General features: G+C 42.8%; 1 protein-coding gene across 1 annotated transcript; it reads right to left on the reverse strand.

Moving 5' to 3' along the window:
• Positions 1-519: 519 nt before the first annotated feature.
• Positions 520-27,144, reverse strand: MAL2 (mal, T cell differentiation protein 2). The gene is made up of 4 exons (XM_007188814.2): positions 26,952-27,144; positions 13,638-13,808; positions 5,060-5,215; positions 520-2,766 (listed from the first exon to the last, which is right to left on the reverse strand). The coding sequence occupies exons 1-4, from the start codon at positions 27,081-27,083 to the stop codon at positions 2,695-2,697; spliced, it is 531 nt and encodes a 176-aa protein (XP_007188876.1). The 5' UTR covers positions 27,084-27,144; the 3' UTR covers positions 520-2,694.

The following is a 27,144-nucleotide window of genomic DNA, read 5'->3' on the forward strand; positions in this document are numbered from 1 at the left end:
TATAAAATATGTAAAATCTGGGAGAACTGAGTGATGCACAACCGTGAAGAGCCTGGACTTTGCAGCCAGACTGCTGAGGTCTAAATCCCAGCTTTCCTACTTGCTAGGTACGTGACCCTGGGTGTTCTTAAGGTCTGTGTTTTGGTTCCCTCGTCTTTAAAATGCAACAATAATACCTATTCCATACAGTTGTCACGATGACGATTAAATGAGTTAATATTTGAAAAAATGCTTAGAACACTGCCTGGCATATATTATGCCTATATAAATGCTTTTTAAATAAAATAGAGTACATTTAAACTTCTTTTATAATATTACCTCCAAAGACTCACCTCCTGAACCTTCACCAAAGAAAAAAGATTTACTGGCATTTCCTGAGAGACTGTCTTTTACATAGAAATGTTTAAAGCAGAACTCTTATATATTATGAGTCTAGAAGCTCCAAATCTGTCAAGTTTATATCAAACCTTTAACTGAATTTCAAAGTAAATTGTATAAAAAATAGATGACCCCAAAAGGTTATCAAATGAATACTTTATTAGAGTCATAACACTTATAAAATAAATTTCTTTTCATCATGGAGTTACCAGATCTTAAAACCAACCAACACTTCCTCATTTTTACAGCTAAGCTATATAAAGAAATTCTCAAATGCCATAATTTTTGTTCAAGTGCTTTGTCAGTCAACTCACAAATCTAGATCGTGATTAATTTACAATTCTAAGTATTCACAGTTAGATGAGTTTTAGGCTTGGTTCTTAATGTTCTAGAAGCAATCCATTTAGAAAAGTGTCACCAAAGCAGATTCATGAAATCATTTAATTTAATGCCACCAAGCATGGACCTGTTATACCTTGGAAACAAAAATACAATCTCACAACTAAATCTAGCAGACTAACTTTTAACAATTCCAGCCAGAATGGACAATATATCCTTATGGCGCATATATGACTCTGTAATATACAATTCATAATTCAGGGTTAAGAGTGTGGCATGGAGCTAGAAAAACCAGGGAAGTTGGATATTATAGAAAAGCTATGACATCAGTATAAAGTCACAAGACTGATATCCTCTTGCCACATAGTAAATATACCTTTTATCTCTGTAATTACATCACAAACCAAACCCTAATCAGATTCTTCTTTCTAAGGGATTATCACATAAACAGGATTTGATCATTGATCATTGATTATGCTACTCATTCAAGATTGTTCTATGTTCCATGAAATCTAACATCCCAGCTTATACATGGCACTTGTAGTGGATGATTCAGCCAAAAAGCAAACGGTTGAAAGTATAAAATATTCAAAAGCCCTCTTTTCCCAGAGGTAGCCCTCTTGAGGCAAGAGATAAGTATCTTGTTTGGACGGGTGGTGTGAGCTGGGGGCTTAACTCTAACTTGTTCTCCCCTTCAAGCCATTTTGGCATGTTACCACGACCAGGGTCTCTGAGGTGGGTTAAAATACTTTTCTGTGCTATTCATATTCAATAGATGTCAGGACTGTTCTCTAAACATGTGAGGATCTACAACTTTAAGTTATATTTCATACTCTATTCAAATTTAACTCAGAGTCATGTAAAAGAATTAGAAGTAAAAAGTTCACCCTTTGGGGAGCTCTATTGGGTAAAGCCTCACATATCCACACATAAATATTTGTATATTCACGCACAGGGTAAACAGCTGTATTTGAAGCATAAATAAACCCAAAGTAAGACATCAGGAGCTAGATACCAGTTCCAGGAGTGGTTAGTGGTCTCTGGGGCTCTCATTTTAAGGATGCCAGATGAGCATTTTGCTCAGTTGTTAGGAAACACTTAGGTGGATTAAGCAACTAGGGTTCACTTCATAAATTACTTTTTCCTGTACCCAAGACTCTGCTTGAATTAACTTGAGAAACTATAGCCCCTTCAAGGGTATGTGACCATTAACCTAAAGGCAATGTGATTACTGCATAAGACTAAATACTATGTGGCTTGTCTAATTCACTTTCTACCTTTCAGGATCAGTTCAATAAAATGCAGAACCCATAACCAAGGTTCTACACCAGAGGTCAGCAAACGATACCCTGCAGCCCACAGGCCAAATCCAGCCTGCTGCCGGTTTTTGTAAATAAAAATTTATTGGAACACAGCTACACTCACTCGTTTACTTACTGTCTATGGCTGCTTTCATGTAGTAACAGCAGAGGTGAGTAGTTGTGACAGAGACTGAATGGCCCACAAAGCCTAAAATATTTACTATCTGGACCTTTAAAGAGTGTCGATCTCCGTTTTACACTAAAACAGAGTTCAGTGGGAAGTTTATTTGAAATGTGTTTTTCTTCAGGAGTTTGAGTTACCTATTAAAATTAAGGTTCAGGTAACTCAGTAACTAAACACAAGAGATACCCCTTTTTTCACGAACGATATCTGTGTATTTTATGGATGTGAAGGGAAATTTTCTTTAAAATAAGAAGAAAAAAAAAAGAGAAAGAGACAGATGTAAAACTAAAGGCTATTTCTCTGTTTAACATCATACTAAAATTAAAATTCCATCCATGAAATGAACCAAAACTTATACTTAAATTCTCTCCATATACTAAACAAATTACCTTGCGGATGCTGTTATATCTGGACAAAATGGTATCCAAATTGATCAGACATAAAGAGTACACAAATGAAACTAACACACAGGCAGTGAGTTTGTAAGGGGTGTTACGGTCGCCATCGTCGTAAAGCCAGACCCAAACTGCAACCGTAACAAGCTGTCGTCACAAAGGCAAAAATCTAAGAAAAAAGAAACAACAATTCACATCAGATTTATAACCCTGACTTTAAGAAAACATTCGTCCAAAGGAACAACTGTCTGAAGACTGACCAGCCTACTTAAAGATACTTCAACGCTAATGAAAATCGTTTATATTCCTCTCTTTTCTTGATGATTTTATCCCCTCACACCATTAACCTTTCTTTTAAACGTTCTAGTCCCTAATAATTTTCTCATTTGTGGACAGCCTTAGGTTGAGCCTTTTTTCCCGTACTGGACTCGCTTGTTAAGCAGTGGTGAAACCCCTAACATGGTACATATTCAAAACTTCACGATGAGACGTCTATTTGCACAGTGATCTCACAGCCAAGCAAAGTGCAGCTGTCAGGACTTGAGGATGTAACAAATCATTTCTGTGACAATGGAAAGTGACCTTAGAGCTGAAGAGAGAAAATCCACAGAAATGAATCATCAGATTGGCGTGGGAGACAGTCCTCAAGTCTGTACTTAGCTCTGAATCACTGTCCTTTATATTCAACAAGGATTTCTTTAGCACTAACTATGCATACATCGGTACATTTGGTACATATAAACAAATAATAGGTATGGTCCTCACCCTTTTGGGGTTTATGATTCATAGAAAACTACCAAAGCAGTTAAATATGTTAAAACATTATGATGTAGTACAGGAATCCTTTACAAGGAAACCAGAGCTCTGAGAAGGAATATCAGATCCACCTACAGAACATTTTTACAGCATAATTACCATTCTGCTATTTTCCCCACCCTTCTTCTCCTGGTTGTCTCTCTGATACATCTCTGATCTAGGCATTTTCTGTTGAATGAGAATGACCACTTTAAAGTACAAATGTGAATATTTAATGAGAACAGGAAATCACAACAACCATGAATTCTGAAAAGCTGACAAATGTCACAAATATTCCCAAATCTAAAACAACAATATTTTTGTTTTATGACCTGCCTGATACATCTTAGTTTTGGAAACCCACTTTCTTTGATATCCTTTTCACAAGACAGTGTGCTCTTCATGAGACAACGGCATTAGAGAGATTTCGTAATCTTGGAGAAAATCTAGTATTTCCTCTTCCATGGTTGATCAAAATTTGTTTTATTTCAATAACTTAGAAAAGTTTATTTCAGTTTTATACCGTATTTGTAATGACACACAAACTGTGTAGGTCTGTCAAATTTGGGAAACCCTCTATCACACTTCATACACGATTTATAAAATTTCAGGACATTTCAAAATTTCTTGAGCAATGATACCCTTAAATGATAAATCTCAAAGTGTAAATCTTAACTACACTCTGAGTTGCTCATATGTAGTTACAATTGTCCTCCATGTCTTCTCTGCAGTGGCAGATTATGAATTTATGTTACCCTCAGTGATATCAGAATCCTGGGGGGCTGCATACACGTGGCTCTCCCCTAGTTCTGTTTATAGTACTGCTCTAGTTCGTGCCTTATAAGCACAGGAATTCTGATAAATTCCATCTCTAATGACTCCCATCAAAAAAAGAAAAAAAAAAGCCTGGTGCATTTTTAATTATATGTTGAGTATACACCCGAAAGGAGAGAGTTTCTGTTTTGACTAGGAATTCGCTTATGCTTTTGTTCATCCGATGATCTGATCAGCGAGGTTGTTCCCCTGTTGTGAGTCAGCTCAGCTGATTTCACTCACCCACACTGGGCTGGCCTGGCCCCTGCATGAATGACCACTTTTGATACCTATTACTAGGGGAAAGGAGTTTTCCTCTCTCTAAGGTATACTGAAATAAAAAGAAAAGTGAGGGACTCAATGGAATGTCACAAATGAATGGCTCATGCATTTAGTTTCTGTCATTAAAACTCAGAAACTAAAGATTTACTTCTACTGGAGTGTATGGATGAAATGGGGATTAATGTAGAACTTGAAGCATGTAGAGGTTTACTAGGGCAGCTTCACTTAGACAGAGAAAGGGAAGGACAAATCTCCCTAACCATGTCTGAAGTTACACCAAGTAGAAAGCACAATTAATTCTTTTCACAAAGTAGACTTTGTTGTGCAAGGTCAACTACTACCGCTGACAGGTATGATCTTACATGAATGTCAGCCTCCTGGTGCTTCAGTTTCATCATCCACAGCACTGGGGGTAACAGCTTGGCTCATAAGGTTATTGTACAGATAATCAGCTATTATATGTCTAATGCTGATGGCTATTATTAAAGAAAACTATTGTTGCCGGAGGACTTTCTTGGAGACCTTGACAGGGGAGGGGAAGCGCTGGTAAACTGTATTCATCAAACACTTACTGTGGCCGCCACGTTGATGTTATACTTGTCATCGTTCAAGAGCGGCTGCACAGCCATGGTTCGATTGCAACGTAGATCGTGCAGCGACGTGGCAGCTGCTTGCAGCAAAAAGGCTCCAAAGTAGAAGACGAACACTGTAAAATGGTAAGCGAGATCCTGAAAGAGGGTGGAAAAGGGAGACAGCTACGGTGAAAAAGAAGAGCTTTTTCTTCCGTTCCTTATTTGAAATGAAGTTTTTACGTTCAGGAAAATTAGAACACTTCAACAGTCTTTAACTGCATTTGCCATTTCTTTTGGCTCCCTCAGCAATGTCAAGCTGTTAGAATACCAGTGAAAGTCAACTGACCCGTTGTAATTGGCACATTGGCAAACCTTCAGATCCACTGAATTTTAGAACAAAATATATAATTTCAGTTTAAACTAAGGTACCATAGAATTCCTGCCCTTAAAATTCAAGTAAAACAGCATTTAAATTACATCTTGTTAGAGTTATAATATCTATTTTATTATTGTATATTATATAGTTATATAATTATATACACATTCTATAATCATTTTATTTTTGAGCAATTATTATTTTTATCCATTAGATTGTCAGCCCATACACTACGGGCCTATGAAATCACTGAATTCAATACCATATCTCCCGATAGTCTAAAAAACAAAACAAACATATACTTCTACAAAAAGCAGAGGAAATTTTCATTCAAAACTCAGTTGTGGGGCTTCCCTGGTGGCGCAGTGGTTGAGAATCTGCCTGCCAATGCAGGGGACACGGGTTCGAGCCCTGGTCTGGGAAGATCCCACGTGCCGCGGAGCAACTAGGCCCGTGAGCCACAACTGCTGAGCCTGCGCGTCTGGAGCTTGTGCTCCGCAACGAGAGAGGCCGCGATAGTGAGAGGCCCGCGCACTGCGATGAAGAGTGGCCCCCGCTCGCCACAACTAGAGAAAGCCCTCGCATAGAAACGAAGACCCAACACAGCCAAAAAATTTTTTAAAAAATTAATTAATTAATTAACTAAAAAAATAAAGAAAAAAAAAAAGAATGAGGTTCTCATTTAAAAAAAAAAAAAACTCAGTTGTGATTAAGTTATTTATCTCTCGCTGCATGGATGTGACACACAACTCAAAATTCACATCGTCTTACGTGAGTTAATATACCATCAACGCACCGCTGTATATTTTTGTTAACAGTTCCTACAGCAGGTACTTACCATTTATTATTATACACCTTACAATCACCATTTGTTATTTCCGTTTGAAGTTGTCATCTTAAAAGGAACGGGAAATGTCTGGTGACATGGCCTGCGACTCTCGGTATGACGTGCCTTCCTCACCAGCCTCAGCTGATGCCACCCTCTTTCCCCTTTGAACGTCAGCCACTCTGGTCTCATCTTGGTCCCCAGGAATCACTCTATACCTCAGGGCTGATACTCTTTACGCATGGTAGCGTCTCTGACCGGAAAGAGTCTTCCCACAACCAATTACCTGTCCCCCAGCCCTCCACACCATCCCCCCCAATAATACCACCTTTCTATTCCTGCCTAATTTTGCCTCCTTCCTCCTTTACAGGAGTATCAGAACTGAGTTGTGCTGAAGGCTTTCCCTGTCCAGTCCTGTTTCCTCCCCCTTCAGCTTTCATAGGTGTTACCATCCAATAAACTTCTTACACGTCCAGCTCTGTATGGCTTGGGTCATACTATCCAGCTATCCTTACTAGCCTTAGGGTCCTACGCGCTCTAGAGTGATGGAGGAAAAGACGTAGTAAGGAACTCATGGCAATGGTGGTGACAAAATCACTATGTAGGCTCCTGGGGTTCTAAAGTCAGGCATGTAAGTTGTACTGGGGAATTACACATGTTGGAAAAGCAGCTCCCGGTGTCCTCCTGGGCCCTTGGAGAGAAGAAACACTTGATCTTGAGACACCAAGTGACTAAGTATCTGGAACTGCTCATTATGAATGGAGTTCTATCAAAGCCACCAACTCATAAAGTCATAGCAATGCTTCTTCAGATGGGAAGGGCACAGCAGCGACCAAGCTGAGCTGGGCTAGAGGGCACAGGCCCCCGTGTCACCCACCAGGATGGGACTGCCCTCCTTCCTCAGCCCACACCTATGGCCACATGGGGGAGGGGAGCCCTTAGGTCCAGATGAAGGAGAAAGGAAACACCTGTACTTGTTTCTGATGGCATGCTATGCTGTTGCAAGGTGAAAAGGGACAGCAGCTGCATTACACGTGCATTATAGCCACATTCAGGGTTGGCTTTGAAAGACAGAGTTTAGGGGATATTTTCTGAACGGATGGAACGATGAGTGGTGCAGCATGTCATACACTTTGTTAAGAAAGCAAAGCGGCCCAAGGTAAGAACATACAGAGACTTGTGGTCAGTGGTGAATGGTCTGGCAGGCTAGTCAGGGCCGTGGAGAATAAAAGGCTACAAGTTTAGAGACAAGGAAGTATGGAGCAGGGAGATGGACATATGGGATTAAGCATACAGTGTGAAGTGTGACCTTTCTGTTACATGGTCACGCCCACCAGAAGCATCCACCATGGGATGGCACGTAGAGAAAATGACCTGGCCAGCTGATGCAACCAGCCTTTGTCACCAGCTACCCAGTCAGTGGCATTATGGGTACAAGAACAGAGTGGCCATGGCTGGGAGGAGGAGGCTATGTCGAGGCCCAATAGCACGGACTCCCAATTGCCAAAGCTGACCTAGCTACCGCCTTTTCTTAATGCTGAACCTGCCAGCAACAGAGACTGACTCTGAGAGCCTGATATGGCACTATTCGCACCTGGTACCAAATTGACGGAACTCAGTTCCTACCTCCCTGGGAGACATAATGGTTCATTCTCACAAAACAGACACTCATTCTGAGTATGGATTTGCTTTTCTTCCCTGCAGAACCTCAGCCTCCAAGACTATCCAGGGACTTACAGAATGCCTGATTTATAGGCGTCTACTCAACACAGCATCTGACCAAGGGACCAACTTCTCAGCAGAGGAGGAGTGGGAATGGGCCCACGACCATGAGTTGCCTTGTATGCTGCACCATCTAGAACTCACTGGCCTGACAGCACGACAGCATGGCTGGCTGAAGGCACCTGGAGGCACTACCTGTGAGGATGTGTGGCCATCTTTCGGGAAGCGATAGACACAGTGAAAATTAGTTTTCAGTATGGTGTTGTGTCCTCATTGCAAGAGTGAGAACCAAGGGGGGAAGGAGTTTCTCCTCTTACCATCATCGCTCCCACTGACCTGATGAAAGACTGTGACTGCTGTCCCCACAACTCTGGGCTCTGCATGATCAGAGGTCCTGGTCCCCGGGGCATGTACTCTTGCTAGAGGATACAGCAAGCATCCCCTTGAACTATGAGCTATGGCTGCTGCCTGTGTACTTTGGATTCTTTGTGCTCAGGGATCAAAAGGCAAGAGGAGGAGTCACCATCTTGACAAGAGAAGGTAGGGTTGCTGACACACAGGAGGGCAGGAAGGAGTCAATGTGGAACTCGGGTGATCTACTTGGGGCCGTGTTAGAACTCTCTTGCCCAACTGTGACTAAAATGGAGAACTGCAGCAATACTGGCCTGAAAGGATAAAGTTACCAGGGGGCTTACACTCTCTCACGAGGGAGGGTTTGCATGACACCACCAGGTAAACCTCGGAGACCAGCAGACATGAGTGCTGAACAAGAGGAGTTTAAAATGGTCAGTGGAGGAGGGCGGTGACCAAGACCAGCTGTGGCTCTGAGACCAACTCCTGTCAGAGGGGCTGCAGTTTGTCCCTCTAGCCTCTCTCTTTTAAGTTCTGCTTCAGGAAGAGAGGCACCCTGGAACCCCGGAGGAGCGAGGCCGCAAACACGTATTGCGCAAGAAGAGGTCTGGAGCATCGACGGCACGCACTGCACACGTGTCCCTTCCAGAAAGAACCTGGCATTCTGCTGTGAGGAGCAGAGTTAGCTGACAGCTTTGGCTTCAGTGGATTTGAGATCTGCTGCTGTGTTTGAACTAAGGTCACATTCTTCCTGGGCCGCCCTCAGCCAGTGATGGCCCAGTGCGGTTACTGGTGCTTGGCCACTTTCCCCCAACACAAGAGTCTTAAAGGGAAGGCTGTGCTCTGGAGCTTCTCACTAATTTGGCCAAGACTTTATCACTCTCTAAGACTTTTTTGCTTTAGCCTATATCCTCCCTCTTTTGAAGGTGTTATCTCCTCCTCTTTCCCTCAAAAAAAAAAAAAATCTCTTATACCTCTAAATCCATCTTAGAGTCTGCCTCCCAGTGGCCCAGAGAGGATACGTACGCTCTTCTTATTCCCTTCTTGGCCATTAACGTAATTATAATTGTTCTGTCAGTTGTGTAATCGTTTCCTCACCTCTACTGTCTACTCCAACAAACTCTTTGAGAGCCACTACCAGGCCTGTCTTGTACACCATTGTATTTCTAGGTCTTAACATAGGATCAAGCATATACTAGGTGCTCATTAAATATCTCCCATCACTGGAGAGCTACACCCACATTTATATTTGGCCACCCTGGACATCTTATTCTAATTCCTGCTATGTGTGGGATGTGTGCACAAAGGTCTTCCTCACTCACAATTTCACTCATTGTTTTGGACAATGCAGATTATTTGCTCTAAGCCAGAGGTTCTCAAAGGTTAGTGTGTATCAGAAGCACCTGAAGAGCTTGTTAAAACACAGACTACTGGGCACCAACCCCAGAGTTTCTGACTCTATGTGTCTGGGTGGAATCTGAGAATCTGCATTCTTAACAAGTTCCCCGGCGATGCTGGTGCTGCAGGGCAGGGACCACCCTTTGTGGACCACCTGTCCAAAGCCCTTGGCCCTCCCCCGTTAGCAGAGGACCCCTTCCCCTTTCTGAGTCTCCGTCACATGCTCTTGCTTTTCTGCCAATCTTCCCAACACTGACGCACCCCCGAGTGCAGCCCACCTGTCGTCACCTCAAGTAAACTCAGCCTCAAGCATGCCTTGAATATTTTCAGCAGCAGGTAACTCTTTCCCACATTCTTATCTCCAGCCCATGTTCTGCTTCTCAGCTCAAGGTCAAACTTTCACTAACTATTAAAAAAAAAAAAAAAAAAAAGCCATGCTGTATATAGGGGGATCCTGTTTTACACAATGGCAGCATGAAAAGGGATAATAGTCCCTCTGAGCTGTAGTTTTCTGATTTGTAAAAATGAGGACAACCATCGTTTTCCGTAAGGTCAAATAGGTAAATGAATGTGGGGACAGAAAACATAGCTCAGGACATTTTAAAAATATTAAGTGAGGGCTTCCCTGGTGGCGCAGTGGTTAAGAATCTGCCTGCCAATGCAGGGGACACGGGTTCGAGCCCTGGTCTGGGAAGATCCCACATGCCGCAGAGCAACTAGGCCCGTGAGCCACAACTACTGAGCCTGCGCGTCTGGAGCCTGTGCTCCGCAACAAGAGAGGCCGCGACAGTGAGAGGCCCGCGCACGGCGATGAAGAGTGGCCCCCGCTCGCCGCAACTAGAGAAAGCCCTCGCACAGAAACGAAGACCCAACACAGCCAAAAATAAATAAATAAATAAATTTAAAAAAAAAAAAAAAAATTAAGTGATTTCCACACTAGGCAGATGGTCACGTGTGCCAGCTACACTTTGGGGGAAGAAAGGGAAGAAACATGTTTAATTGTACAAGGCCTTTTTTTTTGGTATCTTTTATTTCTCTAACATATATCTCTTCTTAACACTCCATCTTCCAAAAAGGGAAAAATAAATATGACATCTGTTTAAAGTTAGGTGAAATGGTATTATTGCTGGTCCATATAAAAACAATGAAGAAAAAGCATCTCAAAATTAAAATCTGCTGCTTTCCTCAAATGAGAAGGGGGCAAGTTTTTAGCACTTAATATGTGTTATTACATATCATATTTTTATTTCACCATTTACACCAACACTAGAAAACTTGGGGAAAAAATACTGAGGACATCAGCCATGAATACTAATTTAATCTCACGATCAATAAAAACTAGAAGCTATACATACTGTAGGTAATATCTCACAATGAATACTTCTAGAAAATAAATTCTTTATCAACACGCATTCTTCATTCACGCATGGCATACAGGCGACATTAAACTGTTATCATGGGGTGGGTGGGAAGCAATAATTTTTTGAGCAATTAATGTCTAACAATTCCAGAATGCAGCAATTAAAAATTGTTACCATCTGGTGACAACTCCATGATATGCATGGCTCAAAAATTTACCTGGCTGAGAGTAAACAAGATAAATTTTAAAATCTATCAAAAGCAGCCATGTGGTCAAAAATGACTAAGTATGTAGAAAATCACAAAAGAATAGGGAAAAAAAGGGAGCCCTTTCTGAATACAATGTTAGCGTATAAGCAAATTCCTTGAAGGCCAGAGTTGGCTCTTTGAAAGTATGTCCACCATATGACAAGACTGTGTACTAACAACCACTGTACTGTGTCCTGTGTGTCGCTGTCCCCATTCTTCCCTCAGTAAGAGTAGACTACTCCAGCTAGAAAGCCGTAAGATAAACTTTGCAGGTGACCTATGGAACAGATTGGCAGTTTCAATTGTCCCTTTCATAAAGTGGTTTAATTTAAAAAAAAAAAAAACCCAACGTTTTATTGTCTGAACATCAGATACAATGCTACACATTGGAAAGAAATACAAATTTGGAAAACCTAATTAAACCTAATAAATTTAGGAAACCTAATATTAATGCTTGTACTCAATACCGAAGATAAGACTCAATATAAGCAAAAGGAAAGAAGAGGGTATGGACATATGTCTAATAAAGCCAGGAGTGATATTGGAAAAATATTTAAACATTGGTAAGGCGTGTGCATCAACCAGTTAGACAGAACGTTGAGCACTGCAGGATCCTGGAGACTCACTACTTTTCCATATATTAACTCTTCTGTTGCTGGGCTATTAGGAGGTCCAGGAAAGTCTCAAAGAAAGGGCCAGGGTGAGAGGGAGCAAAGCACTTAGGAAGAGGCAGTAGACTGGGGAAATGGCTACGTATTAACCAGTACCAAAGTACCAGCAGGGCTATACTACTGGTACATACTGGCCAAATACCATCTTCAAGCCTGATATTAAAAGAGCCTGGGGGCATTCATCAACATTAGGGATTGACTGATTCATTCATGCATTATTTTAGGAGAGCCAGGCATTTAGAAAAAGGAGATTAAGCATCTATTTGTAACTTAAATAGGGATTTTTGATCTTCGTCACTTGAGTAATTATTAGAAATATCTTCTCATCGTTAATGAGAAATCAAGGCAAAAATGCAGAAATACGTTGTATCAGCAACCTAAGAAATAGGACTTTCGAAGTTTCAAACTGCGAGCCTCCGCGTGTTTAAGGACTTATGATGATTACTGATCACTTACTATAAATCAGACACAAGGCTGAACACTTTATCCTACATGAATTCCATTATTCCTTGACAGTATCTGGTGAGGTTGGTATTATTATTACTGTTTTTACAGAGGAAGAAATGAGGTTCAATATTTTGCCCAAGGCTACATGGTTAGCAAGCAAACCAGACTAACCTCAAAGCCTGTGCATCAGTATAACCACCACACTACACTGTTCCTCCTCAGCTCTACACTAACCCATGCCATCTGCCCCGGGCCGATTGAATGGACAGCCACGTTTGCTTAGACTTCACTGCTGATAACATTTGGGATGATGGTTCTCTTTATGGTCTATAAATAAGACAAGAACAAATATCATCCTTGCTGCTGAATAAAATACTACCACACCGGAAAGGAACATACATAAAGCCCGACTGAAGGTCTGATTTAGGTTCCTAACCACCAAAGTGTGAAGGAAACCTAATGGTGGTTCTTCATGAACTTCATTAAAGCACTGTCCACCAGGCATTGCAATTCATGCTCCACTGGGGACCATTTTGAGACAGTCCCAGAGAATGAATAACCACAGACGTGAAAGAGGCTCCCTATATTATACGAGAAAAAGGGAAAGTAAGTTGACCCAATTTAATGGTGTCATAATTTTTAAAATGGTGTCGATCGGAAATTCATTTCTTAAAACGTAGCAATTCTTGCTAGTCTAGGACAGGCATTGAAAAGAAATATAAAATATCCCCTTTCCTTTTCTAAGTATTTGGAGAGTAAGATATAGAGCTACTTGTTTTCTGAAAGGAATATATGCATTTAGTATCTGAAGCAGGAATCAAGGGAAAACTTTAAGATACGTGGCACAGTATCCATCTCCCAAAGGCATCTGTTCAATAGTTCAATAACTGTAACGTGATTCATTTGTTGTACGAAATAAAACAGTCTTTGCGGAAAGGTCATCTAACTCATAAAGGAATAACAGAGAGATGGCTCGGCTCTGTCACCACAGGAACTGAACGAACTGGGACCCTGCTGTCCAGCAAGGCCGGCCACATGGCAGCACAGCGGCCTCGGTGCTCTGACCTTTTCTCTCCCGCTAGAGGCAACAGATAGAACAGGGCATCCAGCATTTCAGGACAGAATGAGATATTTATAAATTTCTCACATGTTCCTGAAAGAGACTTAAATATCCCTTACCAGGAAGTTCCAATTGGCATTAATCTGAGTCACCACGCCAGACAGGAACACGCCCAGGAAGAGGAGGGAACAGATGAAAGCCGTCACAGACACGAACATGACCCATCCTTGCAGCAGAGGTAGAGGAACGTTGGAGGAGGCGACCAGGATCCACACGAGTCCCCCGAACACCTAAAGGGAAAACGAAACACGGTAATAGGTTTGGGCCACAGAACTGAACATGCTTGCATCGGGCTTACCACTGCCTTTGCTCCTCCCCAGACTTCTGCACGTGTTCCTGCAACCCCGCCAGCGACTTGTCTCTATCGTTACTGGAGAGCTTTCTTCTCTCAGGTGTAGGCCAGCACTGCTACTCTGGGACCTGATCTGACTCCATGCCTATTTCTGCACACCTGCCTTCCTGTTGGACTCTCATCCTCAGCCCATGGCCAGGTTCAGTATTCTTTCACCATCTAAAAGCATTTTCCTTTAAAAGAACTTGAAAAAGAATAGATACATGTATATGCATAACTGCATCACTTTGCTGTACACCTGAAACTAACACAACATTGTTAATCAACTATGCTCTAATAGAAAATAAAAATTTAAAAAAATAAGTAAATGAAAGTATTTTCCGTTGACCCTGCTGCCTCTCTAACTACTGCCCTCTCTAAGGATTTCCCTTTTCAGTTCACCATTTTTACAAATTCATCTTTGCTAGGCCTCCGCCTCCTCTCCTTGCTGTTACTCTTCAAACCACTGTCCACTGGCTTCTGCTTTCACCATTTCTCAGAGGGGCTATTAACAAAGATCAGCCATTACGTCCTAACTTGTCACTTCTAATGGCCATGTTTCAGTCCTTATCATGACCTACTTGTACAGGTGAGATTATTGCCTATATATAGAATAGCAGCTATTGTACATGACAGTAAACAATAAAATCTTCCATCATTTACTGACACTCTTCTATGTGCTGGGCATGAGAATAGATACTTGAGATATTCACAGATCTAATATTCAATAAATACCTACTGTCAGGCATTGTGCCAGGTGCTAGGAATAAAATGGTAAACAATGGTCTCCACCATCACATAATTCAGTCTCTTACAGAAAAGAGAAAATTAAGCAAGTCGCTAAAATGCTGCTTCACAGAAGTCACAATTGGGCAAACACTGGGCACTGCAAGTCCACATGATGAGGGCTCTAAATCCAGATTTGAAAAGTCAGGAAACACTCCCTAGAAGCAACAACCCAAAGGACAGGGCCAGGGAGAGTAGCAGCGGGCAGAGAAGGCTGTTCCAGGGCAGGGGCGTGAGTCTTGAGATGGTCTGGGGAAGCTGAGAAACAGGCTGGCAGAGCTGAAGGGCAGAGCTCAGGGTGGCAGGAGCAGCGGGCACCATGTGCAGAACGGCCAGAGGTGCGAGCTGGAGGCGGAGCTGGAGGGTCCTGAAGGTCAGGTCAAGGAGACGAACTTCACCCAAGGGCAACGGGAAGCCTCAGATCACCTTGAGCAGGAATGAGCATGATCCGGTTTGTGTTTCAGAGTTTCTCTCTGGCTGGAGTGTGACAATGGATTGGAGGGGAACAGGTGGAGGGCTGAGGGACCACAGTGGAGACTGTTACCATAACAGAGCGTAAAGTAGACTCCAGGAGCTGAGCACAGACAGAAGTGAGTGGCTCAGAGAGAAACTGAGAAGTAGATGCGAGGGTGGTTGGTGGCTCAGCAGATGTGGGACATGACAGCAAAAGAAGAGATAAGGAAAATACCCAGATTTGTGGCTGGGACAGCTGGGAGTGAGTGAGAAGACACAGGAGGAGAAGTGGTGAGGGGCGAAGACAGGCAGCTTTACGAACCTGACGGCAATAGCCTCGTCCATACTACCACTAGAGAGATAAAGGCTACACACCCTCTGCATGGCATTCCAGGACCTTTACGAGCAAACCTGCCTTTTGCATGCTTGTCTCTTGCCACTAAACCCCTCGCATCTCACATTATAGAAAAAGAAATGAACAGTCCAAAGACAAAGCTCTTTCACATCTGATTGGCCTGACATATGCTGGCCCAGAACGTCGTTCCTTCCCCATGTGTATTTGAGAAACTCCCATGCACAGCTCACCCTGAAGAGCACATCAACCTAAAGGTCCTTCCTGAGTTCCACCCCATGCTCAGGCCCCGCTCTGCCCTCTGGGCAAGCTCCCTACTAGGGATTTGTGACGTTGATGGGAAACATTGTAATTGATGCCCCTGGCTTTCAGTCCAACTGTACTCTTAGATCTTCTTGGCAGCATGCTGCCTTATAATGGCTTGCATCCCATGTCATTTATTAATCTACGTAATAATTCTTTCCTAACTCTCAGTCAGGCACTGTGCTACATTTGGCAACACAAAAACCTAGGCTATAGTACACCTGCCTGGAGACACTGACAGGCAAGTGGGAATCAATCCTCCCCCCCCAGCCCCCATCCCCCCACACAATATAGCAGGCACGCCTGGCATATGGAAGGCTCTCAGATATTTGCTGAGTGAACAAACTCCTAGTTCCCATATGAGAACAGCTGGAGCGCCAAATATTAAAAACCAATAATTGTGTGAATCTTGCTAGATAATATCCAAACTGCGTAAGGCACTAAAAGTTAAAAATACAAGTATTAATTTGTTTCTTAAAAAAAGGCCCATACAATTCATGAGTACTTTGAAAAACATTTTGGAAAGCCTAATAAATTATCACTTGAGCAATGATAACAGAAGCACCAATCTAATAAATTGATAATAGTGGTGGTATATCTCAAGTCCTTATTCCAAATCAAATATGAACAATCAACGCAGAAAGTTTTATGAAGTAAATCTAAGTCATGGGTAATAATGCATATTAAAAAAATGTAACCACAACCTTATTAGTAGCTATGAAAGAAACAATGTCCCTGGTAAAAGATTCTATACTCTTTCATACTGTTTAATAAATATTTGAAGGTGATAAGATCTTCCACTTTTTCTTTTTTTCTCAGCCTCTTCTTGGTAGACTTTTCTTACTCTCCCATCACAAATAAGCTACATTAAATACTGTTTAAGAAATATACATCATTATTACACATCTATTAATTCAAGAATCACTTATTGAAACTCTAGGTGCCAGTATAAAGAATAATAAAGAACAATTGGCCACTGTTTATTAGGGACAGGCAGACTCAGATAGATAAGCATAATTATATGATATCGAGATTATGATAATTTCACACCTCTGAAGAAGAGGCTATATGATCCTTTGGAATTAAACATAACATGTAATAAACCTGAACTGGACCTCAAACTGGTCAGCCTCAAATCTGCTGCCAGGCACTGCAGAAGGACACTGAGAAAAAAAAAAAAAGGCAAGGTTCTATCTCCGGGAGCTCTAATAAGGGAGAAATAGACACCATCAAATCTGATTCAGGAGCAGATTGTGGCGAGTGCTATAAAAAGGGCTCAACGCTGTGTGCTCCGAGAGACTGCGAGAGGGAAGAAGAAACAGAACGGCAGGAATCTAGACGGTAGGCAGGGGAGGCAGGTTTTGAAGCAGGCTTTCAAGGCAGACGAGGGCTGTGACAGCGGATGCTAATGTGAAACAGTAGAGATGAACTCTTCTTGTCGGACTCAAAACTACAGCCCCTCCCAAACCTCAAAGGCTTGGAAAGGGAACTAAGTGTGTACATGAAAAGAGAACAGACTTGCCTCCCCTTTTGTGGTGTGTGTGTGGCTGGAAAGGGGGTAAGGGAGGCAGGAAGGTGTATGGATGCCTCCCCCGCCCCAAATACACACACACACACACACACACACACACACACAAACACACACACACACACACACACACACACACGCTACATCCCTGGATCAGAGATTCCGTGAAATACAGATTTAAGTTGTCCCTACCACAGGAGCTTTGGAACATAGAGGATGGCCCAGAGAAGTGAAATAATCCCACTCTGGAGATCCACCTTCCTGGTTGCAAGACGGTCACATTGGTGAATGGATCCCTAGGGCCTTGACACAGTTATTTCTCCCTACTTCACGATAAGCTACCTTTTCTTTCGGCCAAAAGCTACCTTTTCTTCCGAGCTTCCCAATCTGGCTCCAACTTTAAAAATTGACCTTTTAATAACATTACCAATGCTTAGTATATTCCCTTGACCTAATTCTGCACATTACGAAGCTCAGAGTATTTACCCCTCATGTTAATTATCAGCATCCCTGTTCAGTAGAGGTGGCTCTGGAGGTAGCCTGTTTTTAGAAGTGAAACGCAGAGCACAAAAATGGTTAAAATCTGAGGGAGACTAGTTGATAACGTTTCGTAGCAACTGCAGAGTGCACACACCCTGAAGAAGGCTGGAATCCCTGTTCACCCACGGTGATCTGAATCCACATTCTGACCCCTTGTCTATCACGGCCTTCCACCACTCTCTGGTGTCCTAAAAAGTCTGATAATAACACACAAAACTCCCAAATGCACCACTTTTTGAAATTTCTGTGAGGAACCAAGTCAGGGCTCATGACTTTGAATCTCAAGCTCTGACAAAAAGACAACCCGCCTTCCAGGTAATGCAAAGGCAAACACGTCTTCAAGTAGATATCAGTCTTCCCCTGTGACCCCCTCACCTCCTGAGCTCAAATTTAGGTGTACCTGGCATACACCTCAAGCGCTCAGATACAACCCGAGTTGCCGTGATTAAGTTGCTACCCATTCCTAAGGCCACGGCTCTCCTTGGTGGCTTACTGTAGCATATGCTCATCCCTTCAGCTTGGCTCCTGCAGGGCAGAAGGGTGTACCTTGGCTGAAGCCTTCCCATAAGAACACCATGGAAGTATTATTCATTCACACATCACACCGAACTGAACCCTCAGAGCTGGAGCTAAAACATGTTTTCACTAGAAACTGTGGACTGGCAAAAATATGTAACCCCACGGGAAACCACGGTCTTGAGCAAGCAGCAATTCTGGCTGCGTGGATTACAGACTGCTCAAATTGAGTCCTATTTGGATGGTCTTCCTATGTTCCCAAAGGATTCCTTTTGCAAACACCCTTTTTCTTTTCAACTGTCACTTATTTCCTAATAGCGTGCTTTTAAAACATGCCCTCCGACATCTTGGCTAATAATTTTCAAACCACTTTGACACCTTCATCTTAGTATACTCTTATTATTCACTAAGTAAACAGGCCAATTCCTACTCTGACCTATTTTCAGTCAGTGTTTGGAATGAAACCAGGGAAAGGTAAGTGAAGCTGAAGGTATAAAGGACTGGTTAGACTGCCCTAAGGAGAAACATTTCAGTACTTAGAACTTTCTGTGTATAACATATGACCTCTCCTTCCAATTCTCCTACTGCTTACATATTGGGCTTTTCATCACTTTATATCAGTGAGGACGAACAAATCAGAAAGACTAGAGGAAAAAATGTCTCCCAATCTGGCTTACAGAGTTAATCTGAGTAAGAGGTCGAAGCTGGTGAGGGTAACAGAAATACGAGCTAGCATTTATCTAGGTCTTGTGTTCAAGCACTATTCTAAGGGTTTTATTTGTACCAATTTAATCCTCTGAGATTAACAGTGAGAGATTAAACACTGAGAGCTAAGTACTATTATTATTATTACCATTTTATACAGAAGTTAATCAAGGTAGAGAGCCATTAATAAATTGCTCTAAGTTATACAGTTAATAAATGTTAGACCTGGGATTTGAACCCGGCAACTGGCTACCAGAGCTTACGCTCTTAACATTATGTTAGTTCGTCCCCATCAAAGTTTCGTGTTTATTCTAGAGCAGGGTTTCTATACTTTTGTCATGGATTGGCTTGGGGCAGGGGCAGGGTTGATTCTCCAAAATCATATCCAATTGGGTAGATAAGTGCATATACATTTTTCTGAGGGCACAGTCTACAATGTTCATCAGAATCACAAAGGGGTTTGTGGCCCTCCAAAAGTTCAGAATACCTTATCTTCTTGATCACCCCTCCTATTTCAATGGGTGCTACAAATGAAACAATAGGATTAAAGGATGTTAAACATGTTCAGACTATTTATCTTCTAGGGAATACCTTACCTATAACTCCATTTTACACACAACTTGTATTCCAAAGAATGTTTTTAAGTGGGAACATACTTCTGTTAACAGATACAATAGCTGAATAGATGTGTTTACAAGGCAGCCCATAAAAGTGTAAAGTCACTCATGATGTGACTGCAGTCCAGTGGTTACAGCACTGGTGAATACTCCTGCCTGCCTCTCCAAGCTCACCCTCTCCCCTGCAATGCTCCTTTCCCTGCCACCGTATCTCTGCACTGCAGCCTCTGTCCCTCATCCCCTGCACACAAAGCGTCTGTTACACTGGTCCATGCTTCTGCTCAGCATGCTGCCATCAGAATTTTCACTGGATAACTAAACTCTAGTACTATATCTTCCAGAAAGACTTCCCTGGCTGGATGCCATCTCTTGGTGCTTCTATGGCTACCAAGCTGATACTAATCTTAAAATGGAAAGCCCATATTGTAGGGGAGAAGTATGCTCTGGCCCTCTTTTATTCTCATTTATAATTTCCCTTGATTTTTAAAATCCTCTTTTCATGTTTATAGGTAACTAGTTATCACCTAGGTTAAAAATGTTCACGCATGCCCATGCTTCAGTATCAACAAGGACTGTACAAGTCATTGCCTCTTTTCTTTCTTTTTACCTTACTTCTTCTGAACGCTATTATACAAAAGTTAGGAATGTCATCTATGGTGACTATGAAAGGGCATGGCCTTTTCATATAAAACAGGACACAGGAAATTCAGGTCAAACTTTAAACTCCTGGAGAGGAGTCATGACATTTTAAAAGTTGGGCAATAATAAATGCTGGAGAGGGTGTGGAGAAAAAGGAACCCTCCTACACTGTTGGTGGGAATGTAAATTGGTATAACCACTATGGAGAACAATATGGAGGTTCTTTTTTTTTTTTAAAGATATTCTCTATGTATTTCTTCTTTAGGTCTTTTTTAAAATTTTTTATTTATTTATTTTTATATTTATTTTTGGCTGTGTTGGGTCTTCGTTTCTGTGCGAGGGCTTTCTCTAGTTGCGGCGAGTGGGGGCCACTCTTCATCGTGGTGCACGGGCCTCTCAAAAAACTCTTTAAAAAACTAAAAATAGAGCTACAATATAATCCAGCAATCCCACTCCTGGGCATATATCCAGAGGAAAGATACATAATACATAATGCATAATTCAAAAAGATATATGCACCCCAATGTTCATACCAGCACTATTTACAATAGCTAAGACATGGAAGCCACCTGTGTCCACTGACAGATGAATGGATAAAGAAGATGTAGTAGATACACACATGGAATATTACTCAGCCATAAAAAAGAATGAAATAATGCCATCTGCAGCAACATGGATGGATCCAGAGACTATCATACTAAGTGAGGTAAGCCAGACAAAGACAAATATTATATGATACAGATTATACATCTAATCTAAAAAATGATACAAATGAACTTATTTACAAAACAGAAATAAACTCACAGAAATAGAATATAAACTTATGGTTACCAAAGGGGAAAGGGCAGAGGGATAAATTAGGAGTTTGGGATTAAAATATATACACTACTATATATAAAGTAGAGAACCAGCAAGGACCTACTGTATAGCACAGGGAACTATACTCAGTATCATGTAACAACGTATAATGGAAGATAATGTAAAAAAAAAGAATACATATATATACATATATATGTATAATTGAATCACTCTGCTGTACATGTGAAACTAACACAACATTGCAAATCAACTATATTTCAATAAAAAGTTAAAAAATAAAATAAAATGCTAGAAGAAAGGAAAAAGTTGGGCAAGACTTAAGAGGGCGTACTCCAAAGCTGCTCTTCCTCGCTCCAGCCAGTTTCTCTAGAATATTTTCACACTGTTCAGTTTGTCCTACAGAACAATCACACAGCATTTGTTAAGTACTGAATGTCCATGGTATTGGCTACACCTGCCTCGCTCCTGTCCCATGTCATTACACAGTCTTTCCTATTCGGCTAAATCAGTGCAGATATGCCACATCCATGGCTCCTACCACCGGGTACGACATTTCTATCAGGCGCCACAAGACAAATCTCCTCTCCTTTTCCTCTGGAGCTCAAGGTCAAGGTTTTCAGCAACTTGGTTTGAAGTTTTCCATGTTTCGGTTCTTCCTATTTCTTACGGAACTGCCAGCCAGGGAAAACGACTGCTGAAAATAATCTTTGGCAGGGGCACTTTTTTTTCTTATGAAGTTTTAAAGACTTTTTTTTTTCACATGGATGGGGATTTTTAATCCAGATGCAAAGTAAAAATTTTACCTATAGAATGAAAACCCCTTTGAAGCAGGGAAAACATACCCACAGACAGCCCCTCTTCACCACTGTAGACACACAATGTCCCTTTGCAACCGAAATCTATTTTCTGGGTGAGAAAAGAGAACTCTATACAGCTGAACATTTATGTGTTAGTCCATCTACAGTCAAAGCTGCAGGTTGAAAATAACCTGAAATCCCTTCCGTAGAACTATCTGCATGACTGCACATGCCTGCTCCACAGCCCCTCCTTCCCCATCATCCTTTCATTAACATTTTGTTTTTCTGGCGTTAAGTCCTCTGTGTTACATCTTATTACTTAAGTTTGGTCTACGATCATTTCAGGCCATGTCAAAACTTTACATATGCGGTTGACCTTCTAAATATCAAATCTGTGCCTCTTCTCTGCTTCTTTTCTTTGTCCCACTTCTAGTTCTCACCACCCCTCATCCAAACCACTGCAATAAGCCCTTTAGCTGACCTTCCTGCCTTCAGTCTCTCTGCTTTATAACCAGACTTCATTACTCAAAGATTTCTGCAAGTCTGATCAAGTTATCCCTGTCCTTCAGCAGCTCCCCATCACAGATGAAAACAAATGCTATGCCTTGGCCTATCATTTCTCAGCAAACCACACCTTGACCCCTACCTGCTCTTTTTCCTCCTCCTGCCACCTTCCCATAAGTCATGTAGAAAAACACACACAGAAAAGCACCAACCATTGCCAGAACTTCATGCCATGGTCCTTCTTGTCTCTGGGGTTTGCACATGCCCTTGTTTCTACCTGGAATTCTCTTTCCCACTTTTGTCTACTGAACCCCTACTCATCATTTCAGGCTAAACTCAAATGTCACCATCCCATTAAAGCTGCCCTGTCCTGGCCGTCCCAGTGGCCAGATGTACTCCACCCTGTTTTTCAATAGTACTTTTCGTAAACCAACTTTATCACTTCAAATGCAGCACTGTAATTCTTTCTTGGCTTTATACTTTACCATATAGGACTTTCTTTTCAGGGCAGGAGTTATGTTAATTATACTATTTCCAGGGCATAAGATAAGGCCTGATGCATAGCAGGTTATTAATTATTTGTTGAAAAAATGAAAATTACTGTCGCATCCAAAACACTGCAGTTAGAAGCCTGTGAATAAGAGTCCTAGACCATCACCCATAAAGAGAAATGTTCAGGAATATCATGGGGAATGTAGACAGTTTCCTAAATACTGAAACTGTGAAACACACTGAATTCAATAATGACCTTTATTCTTTTCCATGTTTAATACTGTTACTTCCAATCTTCTTGTGCATAATACTCATTGAGGACAGGGACCAGAAATAGCTTGTTTAGCCCAATAGTACAGATGTTCCAGTGTCATTTTCTTATAATACACCTGCCTGGAAAGTGCTTTAGCTATAGTTCACTTTCCATTGTTGTGTCTTTATTCCCTGAATGGTAGTTATTTTGGGGGCATATCCTCTCAACTAGGTTATAAGCTCTTTCAAGTGAGGCAGAGTTTAAATATCTTTGTTCCCAGAATAGTGTCTGGCGCACAACAGGTATTCAATAAACACCTGATGAATGATTTACAAAACATTAATTCAGGAAACACTGAATCAAAACACTAGATTTTGAAAATGATAACTTTTGAAGGCAACGTTTTCCATCTTAAACTAAAAGGCTTCACTTTGCAAAACTAACTTAGTGTTAAACTCTTCATAGCAAGCACACATTGGTAAGTATAGCTGAGTGCAAAAACCCAGAGGTAGACAACTTAGGTGTCTAGCAGTACAATATACCTATCTCAAGAAAACCACACCATGCATGTGAAGTTGCAATATCTCCACCTATAGAGCCAGTGCTATAAACTACTTTACCTGGTGTTTGGAGGCTGGCAATATCTGTATCTTTTGAATCATCCCCCCAACAAATGCCTGACATTTGAGAGATTGTGAATGTGGTACAACAAGGCAAATTGAAATTAAATGATTGAGCAAAGTTACTGGTTAGTGCGAGAAGTGAACTCCAAGATCATGGTTTCATTAGTTTAGTCAACTATAGATAGCCCAGCATCTTTGTCAGATGCAGTTTTCAGGTGTTCAGTTTTAGACAGCAATGGGACATAAAGAAATTGCAAGGACAAATGGATTCGATAGAAAGCCAAAATTAAGGAGTTTGGGCATATTCAGAAACAATGGCAGAGGCTAAAATAAGGGGTCCCCAGAAAGGACATCACCCAGAGCTTAGAACTGCTTCTGGTGAATTCTCATGTTTAATTTACAGAGAGAAATTTCTGAAGAGGAGCCATGGGAGACTGAACAATTTCAAGGGATCAGAAAATTAGAGGGATATTAAGAAATCCGGGACCAAAGTGCTTCAAAAGTGTCTACTTTGCTTGTATCTGTGCATCTCCTCCGTGTGGATGTTCTAGGTAGAGAGAGGGGACCAAGGTGGCCTCCACCTCTGCTCTCTTAAAGCACATGATCCAACAGCTCTAAGTGGCACCGAAGGATGAGGGCCAAGAAGGAGCTATAGTTTGGCTCTAACGTGGTCTCTTGTTTCTCTAAGGTCACCAGTTTCACTGGAATATTCTGGTCCTTTCATTTTTTGCAGGTTGGGTTGGGGAGGAAGGAGGTTGATATCAAGTAAAAGGTAATGGAGGCCTATGATTGAAACCTATCAAGATATTTGGCCCAAAAAAGTGAAAATTAAACGGAAATGGCTTTCAGAAGTGATGCTGTTCTATCTAGATAAGGATCCTAGAAGTGTTTTGGGGCTAAGAAGCCAGAGGAAATGAAGAGACGAGAGGAAGGGACTGGATACTTCTGTGAGCCTGGGATTTCTCCTGGGATGGGGCGTGGCAGAAGTTCTAGCAGAGGGAGATGGTTCACATTCGCAGGAGAGAGCTGTCTTGTCCACAGAGCCCCGAAAAGGCCTCCCTTGGTGGTTCCCAGACACGACTGTACATTAGAACCTCGCGGGAGCTTTTTAAAAAACCTAATGAACTCGGATGCTGCCCCAGAGAGTCTGATTTAATTAGTCTGGCCTAGCGACAGTATTTTAAAAAGCTGCCCAAGCAATTAAGTATAGCAGGAGTTGAGAACTAACCAATGGGCTAGATAAATAAAGAGATATGGGGGTGGGAGGGAGGAAATAGAATAAACCACTCTCCACTTTCTTCCTCAGAATTAGGTGGAGTTTCCAAAAGTGTCACATGATCACCGGTGGTTCTTGAGATGGCATTTGATTTGATAGCACATGGCTAGGCCTTCTTTGCATATATATACATATATGTATGTCACATTTTTTACATATATACATACATATGTAAACATATAAGTATCTATTTGAATAAATATTAGAAAAATATGATCAGCATATCAAATTTGAGAATTCATGTTTTTATTGCTTAGGCTGAGGCTAAGGTAAGGTACTGAAGCTCAGAAAGTGAATGCATTTAAAGTGCACCATCTGTAAATTCTAGAACAGGTGAATACGGCAAAAACTTCTAACAGAGGTATGCAAACAACTGGAGTCTGAGGAACACGGAAGTAAAGTAGCCCAGAACCTATAAAATCTTTCTTCCCAGGCTTCACTGGTCTCAGGCTGTCTCCCTCCCCACAGTAGGGCTGCCCACCCAAGGCCACCCTCTCCCCGCTCTTCTCACCTGGATGCCCGCACCTCATCCCAAGCATTCAGATGCTTCCGAACTGGGCTCAGACTCAAACCAGTTTCTTCTAGCCTCGCAGTCACGATCCGATTACTGATGTCATAGCCTGTAACTCACTTGTCTCCTTTTTCAGATTCAAATCTGAGCTAAACTTAACTTAGGGTGCCTTAGCATAATGGGGCGGAAAACCAATGCTCACAAGGCGTTCCAGCCCCACAAGCACAAAAGTGAAACCGAAGCGACCCAAATCCAGGTTATGCAAACTCAAAGGTGTGGGTGAGGGGGACGATATGAAAACCCCAAACCGAGTGAGCAAAGCCAGCCTGCAGGAAAGGCACTGACTGGCAAACGTTTCACTCTGTATTTGCCATTCTCAGGGCATGATGCAACCTCAGGTTGCCCAATTTATATTTGCACATTTTCCCCAGCGAGCTTCAGAACCTCCCAACTCCATTAAAGTGCCTTTTAAAAAGTTCAAGTCTGCAGCCCAAGAAGGCTGCACGACAGGCCGGGTGACCCGACGGTCACCTAGGCCCAACAAAGTGCGCTGAGAGGGTTTGGAGTTGCAAAGGTAGACTAGGAAGGGAGAAGGCGCAAACGCAGGCAGCGAGGAGCCTGACAGCCACGTTTGTACTTTTACCCTACCATTCTCAGCCCACTTGATTAGACACTGCCCAGGGCACTGTATGGGCTTCACCTTTTCCCTGCCCTGCCTCCTGAGCCCTGCTCCTCTCCCCAATCCAAAGGGCGCTCATAATGGCAAAAGGAAAAAAAAACACACAGCCCAGGTCTTTTAGCCCTCCTCCTCTTCTTCCTGGTACCTCCTGCCCCCTCTTTCCACATCCTGGCGGCCTCCTGGTCACCCGGTCGTTGGCTCCACCTTGCACCACCCAACAAAATGGCAGGTAGCATCAGGCGAGGCCGAGAGCGCCGGCTCCCGCTCCAGCCCAGCGCGGCCCCTGGCCAAACCGCCGGGGGTCTCTGACAGTACCCCAACTCCAAAGAGCCTTCTCCTCTCCAAGTCCCCAGTCCTCGGCCCCGCGGGGCCTCCTGCTCGCTCTCCCGGGACCATTTCTGTCGCCAGCGGAGGAGCAGGTGCCAGCGTTAACAGGTGCCAGGCGAGAGGGCCAGGGCGGTGGCGCCGTCGCCCAGGTGCGGGCTGCGCTGGGCATCGGGAGGACCCCGGGGTGGGGGGCGCGCAGGAGAAGGCCACGCCGGGGGGACGGGAGCTGGGGGCCGCGCAGCAGGAGACAGCCCGGGGGCAGGATGCCGCTGCCAGTTCTCGCCACCCGGGGCGCGACCCTCGCCCAGGCTGCCCCACTTACAATCTCCAGGCAGACGAAGGCGCCCGAGTAGGTCCGCAGGATGTCGGTGCCGACGGGCAGGGTGACCCGTGGCGCCGGGAAGGACACGGCGGGATTCGGGGGCGGCGGGACTGGCGCTCCGCCGGCCGACATGCTGCCGCTGTCACTACTGCGTCTCCGCGCGCCGCCGCCACCTCCCTCCGCCCGCCTCCGC

The sequence above is a fragment of the Balaenoptera acutorostrata genome, chromosome 17 (assembly GCF_949987535.1).
Source record: "Balaenoptera acutorostrata chromosome 17, mBalAcu1.1, whole genome shotgun sequence".
Lineage (NCBI taxonomy): Eukaryota > Metazoa > Chordata > Mammalia > Artiodactyla > Balaenopteridae > Balaenoptera > Balaenoptera acutorostrata.

Coding starts and splice junctions, on each gene's coding strand:
- MAL2 (XM_007188814.2), bottom strand. CDS start 27,083: ATGTCGGCCGGCGGAGCGCCAGTCCCGCCGCCCCCGAATCCCGCCGTG. Junction 5,216..13,637: donor ATGCCAATTGGAACTTCCTG/GTAAGGGATATT, acceptor ACCCTCTTTCAG/GATCTCGCTTACCATTTTAC. Junction 2,767..5,059: donor ACATCAACGTGGCGGCCACA/GTAAGTGTTTGA, acceptor CTTTTTTCTTAG/ATTTTTGCCTTTGTGACGAC.